At 41.1% G+C, this 5,245-nt stretch overlaps 1 protein-coding gene across 1 annotated transcript in view; it reads left to right on the plus strand.

Moving 5' to 3' along the window:
* Nucleotides 1-4,788, plus strand: part of GTF3C1 (general transcription factor IIIC, polypeptide 1, alpha 220kDa) — a gene marked incomplete at its 5' end in the record, with an annotated part of 39,609 nt that extends 34,821 nt beyond the window's left edge. The window contains 4 exons of the mRNA XM_010021047.1: nucleotides 236-860; nucleotides 2,418-2,457; nucleotides 3,219-3,411; nucleotides 4,567-4,788. Of these exons, the coding sequence (XP_010019349.1) occupies nucleotides 236-860; nucleotides 2,418-2,457; nucleotides 3,219-3,411; nucleotides 4,567-4,788 (1,080 nt within the window). The remainder of the gene's footprint in view (nucleotides 1-235; nucleotides 861-2,417; nucleotides 2,458-3,218; nucleotides 3,412-4,566) is intronic.
* Between the last annotated feature and the right edge of the window lie 457 nt (nucleotides 4,789-5,245).

Below are 5,245 nucleotides of genomic sequence, written 5' to 3' on the forward strand. Positions count from 1 at the left end.
CTCTTTCCCAGTTACATTTTAACTTAATTTAGGCTGAACAAAAATGTCTTGTGCTGTAATTTCAGAAAAGTTCAAGGAGGAAAACATCTTTTCAACTTCAGTGCAGCAGGACAGAAAATGGAATATTCCGCTAAACTCTTCCTCTTTCTTTGCTGCCAGTTAAAGATGACATTTTCCATTGAAAGCTCCTGAGATAATTTTTGTGGTGGTGTTTTTGTTTGTTTGTTTTTTATAGGACCTTATTGAAATGCAGCAAGTTTTAGAAGTAGGAGGCCATACCGTAAGACTGGTTGCAATAGTTTTTGCCAAGCCATGGCTATTACATTCAATATGTCTGAAGAATAAACCAGATGATTCTGATCAGCAAGGTACAGATGCCACTCTCCCAGATGTACAACAGGACTGCCTGCCAGTGGAACCAAAGAATGGAGAAGAATGTTTGAGAGAGGAGGAGCAGCTGGGAAAAGAGACACCATCTGTCAATGATGAAGAACCGCCAAGGAAGAGATTTAAGACTCACCTTGCAGATGGCAATCAACTCTGCCAGGGTTCACAGAGTGGTTTGAAAACTGCAGATGAAAATAACTTTGATGCAGGTGTTACTGATTCTGCTACAATGATGGATGAAGAACCAGGCTCCCTGGGAGGGCAGACAGAACACCTAGCTGAACACCCAGTGTGTGCTCCAGGTGCTGCAAATGTGGACACTTACAAGGAACAAGATAAATCTTGTTCTGAGGACAAAAAAATGGAAGTAGAGAATGATGAGCACAACAAGCAGATTCCTAGCCTTCAACAATCAGCCAGTGAGCAGGATGATGATCTTTCCTACTTACAGGAGAACCCAGGAGTCTCTAAAGGTATGTAGGAGCTCTCTACATCCAAGAAATAAAGACTAGCTCATCATCAGTTGATCTCAAACAGGCAGCTCCATTTTATAAGCAAATACTAGATTCTTTACGAAGCTATACCAGAGAGAGAGGTTGTCATTATTCACAATCAAAGTGACATAACACAACTTCATCTGGAAGGTCTTGGAGGTTTCAAATACATCAAAGATTCCATCCTATGCCTATTGCTGGAATGTTCATGACTAGTCCAGAAATGTGTTTTCCTTTAAAACTCTTGTGTCTTACTCTCCTGCAAAAACATACATGAATCTGAAGTTTCTCAACTCTACATTCAGTCCAAAGGCTAGACATCTCTAAACCTAGAAAACACAGCGTTACTGGTGTATGTTTAACTAGAATGCCCATGACTGAAATGTAGTAAAGTCATTAAGCCATTCACCAGAAAGCAGCTTATGCCAGTGAGAAGATTAATAGCTTTGTCTGCAACCCAATTTGACTTCATTTTAATTTCCTTTTTACTGACAGTTTTCTTTTTTAATAGCTAGTAGTTCTTGCCAAGCTCTACATTAAGTAGGTTGTTTGGGATTTTATTTTGTTGTTGTTTTTATCAGCTCTGATTTCAGATTGAATCACAAGCTAACTGCTTGTGTGGTATTTTGCCAAGACCAGCTATTACCCATGCTTAGAGATACAGACTGCAGACTGAAAATCAGTGCAGACTGATCCCTAGCCTTTTAAAGCCTGGTATTGTTTAATTGGAGCCTTCCTGCAGCAAACAGACCCAGGGTTGTCTAAACTGCATAGACTTCAGCAGTTCTTAACATGAAACTGTTAACATACTGCTTTGCATTTAACTTCCTCTACTTGTTTGTTACACAGGAGGGAAGAAATAGTTACGTTATCAAGCACAGAGTTCTGACTGGTCTTAATGCTGAAGGCCAGCTGAAGGGTTTACATATGCTTAAGCCAAAGTTGTTAGCCTCTGGGTGTGGTAGAAGTATGTTAATTGTGTAATTAAAGCCTATGACATAATGCATACTGGAAGTTGCAGAGACAACCTTCACTTTGAATCTGAACTCTGCTGAAATCCTGAGTTTGCATTCTCAAGTCCACAGCTGCTCGGACTTCTGCTCAACTTCCATAGGATTACCAGGAGTGTGACGTTGGACAAGCCTAAGTGAGCGCAGGAAGATAAGACCCTGCACAGGGCCTTGTGTGAAACTCGGTTCTTTCAGTCCATAGAATTATGTGTTATTCAGCCACGTCATCAGACTTCTAGGAATGAAACTTTTGCTGTGATTTGGGAGTGGAACCACAAAAGGGGTGGTTGGAGAAGACAGATGCAGTTGCAAGAAGAGGTGTGGGAAGAAAAGGGTCTGTTGCGGTCAGGTAAAAGCAGTCAAGAGTGGAAGCTCAGAGCTCCCCACACAACCAGATCAACACACAGCATAGTTTGTTATTTTCTAACGTAAGCTGTTGCATTTTACAGCTTGGCCACCTTTTACTTTCCTTCCACTAGATGAAGAGTTTGGGGTAATTAAAAACAATGTGTTCCTTTCTTTCCAGGAAGTTCTATGACAGATGTATCCCAGGCAGCCAGGGACCGGTGAGTAACAGACACTTCTGCAGAGTAACTGAACTTAGCACTACTAAAATAATATCTGGAAGCAAATGGTTTGGAAACCTTAGTTTTATGCTGCAATGCGCAGTGAGCATTGATGACGGAGAAATCCCGTATCTTCCTCCATTGTTCCTGTTAATGTTACTCGTGCTCATATGCATGCTGAAAAAATTTGATACGTTTTTTCCAAAAATAAACCTACCTCCAAATATCAGAATTAATTTTATTTTACAAGTAAGTACAGTACCAGAAAGTCTGAGCTTCCACATGCCCAGGAAAGACCTGAAGAAACTGCAGTATGGGAAATGTAATTCTCATGCAGGGTCTATCTTTTGACTCCAAAATGCTAAAAATGAAGAATTTTTTCCTATCTAAGTACTGTTGCTGCATGTTGCAGATTGAAGCAGGTCTTGGGTAACTTTTGGAGGATATTAGAGCTAATGACAAACAAAGCTTTCCTGGTCATGAAGACTCCAGGTAACCATTGGGTGTATAATGGTGCTAAAAGTGCTTCTTTTAAGTGGACGCTTTAATGTGAAATACTTCAGGTCTCTGGAACTGTCTGGTAGTTTAGCACATAGTCTCTGCCCAGAGCAGCTGCAGAATTTGCACCTAGCATGTGAGCCAACATGCTAGCAATCCACTGGCAATGGATGTAGTAAGAATCTCTCTTACACAGAACTTGTGGTGATGGTAAATGTAGCTAGAAGAATTAAGTCCTGATGAACTTGAATGGTCCTTTGCAGGGCCTGTGAGAATGTCTGCTTCATTGGGAGACCATGGAGGATTGTGGATGGGAACCTGAATAAACCTGTGTGCAAAGGGATGATGGAAGCTGTGCTCTATCACATCATGACAAAACCAGGCATAACGGAAGGCACGCTGCTGCAGCATTACGTGGGGGTACTGCAGCCTGTCGCTGTCCTAGAGATACTGCAGGTACGTGAAGCACCAGCGGTGTGAACTTTAATCTGGTTCAGCTTCCACATCTAAGAGTCAGCAACTACTTTGCTGGAAGTTCCAGGGAAATGGGACTGTGAATAAACCATGAAAAACAACTCTCCCCTTCCTAAATTAACTAAAACCAGAGCAAGTTACTGTTCACAATGAGGGAGGAAGGAAACCTGCTTTACCTGTCACTGAAATGACCGTATAGCTGATTTTAAAATTTGAGCTTGCTTCTTGAAATGATGTACATGTAGCTAAAGTTCTAGTTGGTTAGTGAAGAGTGGTGGCTTGTCACTGTGAAATACCAAATTGGACTATTTAATACAGTATTAATCACCATAGAGTTTAGCTTTGTTTTTTCCTTATACCTTTCAGATGAGTAATCGTTAATGTAAGAATCAGACTAAGATGTGTCTGTGCTAGTAGACAACACTGTAAATAAGACCTTCTCTCCTGACAGACCTGCTTAGAGGCACATGTTTTATAATTAAGGATATTATGTGGAGAGAAAAATTAGAATGTCTCATATCTTTTCCCAACATCTTGAAGTTTGATTGTCCCCACCACTATTTTGCAAGTGAAACCTTTATTTGTATTTTTTTTCCTGTAAGTATTCCAAATCTTAAGCATAGCAGTAATATTGCAGTCCTTCCCATAAGCATGACTTCCCCTGCTAATGCTGGAAATCAGTCTTCCATCCTATGTATGCCACACTTTTGTCCAAAGGCTTGTACTTTTTGCTGGGCGGTGCTATGGGAATAAATGATAACCCATTAGCAAGAACTGACCCCAGCGTCTGGGATTTACACTGATACCTCCTAAAATCATGTGCAACTGGTCCTCAATGTTGAAATCTGTTTTTGAATGCATGTTCTGTCTCAGCCAGATGTCAGCCACTGTGTTGACATCTGTAAGAAAGCACCTATGCAGCTATGGGAACTTGTTTTGCTGTGCCGTGATCTTTGCCACCCCAGTGGGGGATGACACTTCACCTGAGGGGGCAAAGTGAAGCCACTTGCAGTATACATTAGTATAAAATTTTGTATAAATTGTTCAGCATTTCTCAGAGCACTGGAGGTAGAACAGCATTCGGTGCATTTGTTTTCACCACACCTGCTCAAGCTAAAGCTGTGAATTTTTCTGCAGGGTCTGGAAGCTCTCGGCTGCATCAGACGATTCTACATGAAAAAGCCGTCCCCGGTGTCGCTCTTTTCTCAGCCAGTTACGGAAGAACAACTAAACAATCCCAAAATGAGTGAAACACCAACAATATACTATGAGCCTACGATAGACTGTACTCTCAGGCTGGGAAGAGTGTTCCCCTCCGAAGTGAACTGGAATAAATGGGTGCAAATTATCCCTGTATAAAAAAGGCAAAGCTGAGCCCTGGTAAATGGGTTTAGCCTGTAGGAGTGAGTGTTAGTGCAGATTAAATGTGAAAATTTGCACTCTATCGTGTTTTTATTAAGTTATTTATCTTTTTTACTTCTGAATGTATTTAAGATGAGAATAAAGCTTAATCTTAAGATGCAGGCACTTTTAGTACCTTCTCTTCTTACCCGTAACTGCATGTAGAGCATGCAGTTCATAGTTTCCGCTTTACCTTACAGTGTTTTCACGTAATAACAAAGGCCCCTTTTTCCTTTTCCCTGCCCCCTAAGACCACAGCATTAACACCTCACGTTTGTTTTGCCTTTGTCCTGTTGCATAGCAGCTGGCTCTGTGCTGAGGCAGGCAAGATAACTAAGCTACAGCTTTGTCTACATTTTACACACTGGTCTCTTGGTGTGTGTGTGGTTAGTTTATAATGTGCTTTTTAGCAGAA

Source organism: Nestor notabilis, unplaced genomic scaffold (genome assembly GCF_000696875.1).
Source record: "Nestor notabilis isolate BGI_N333 unplaced genomic scaffold, ASM69687v1 scaffold21468, whole genome shotgun sequence".
Lineage (NCBI taxonomy): Eukaryota > Metazoa > Chordata > Aves > Psittaciformes > Psittacidae > Nestor > Nestor notabilis.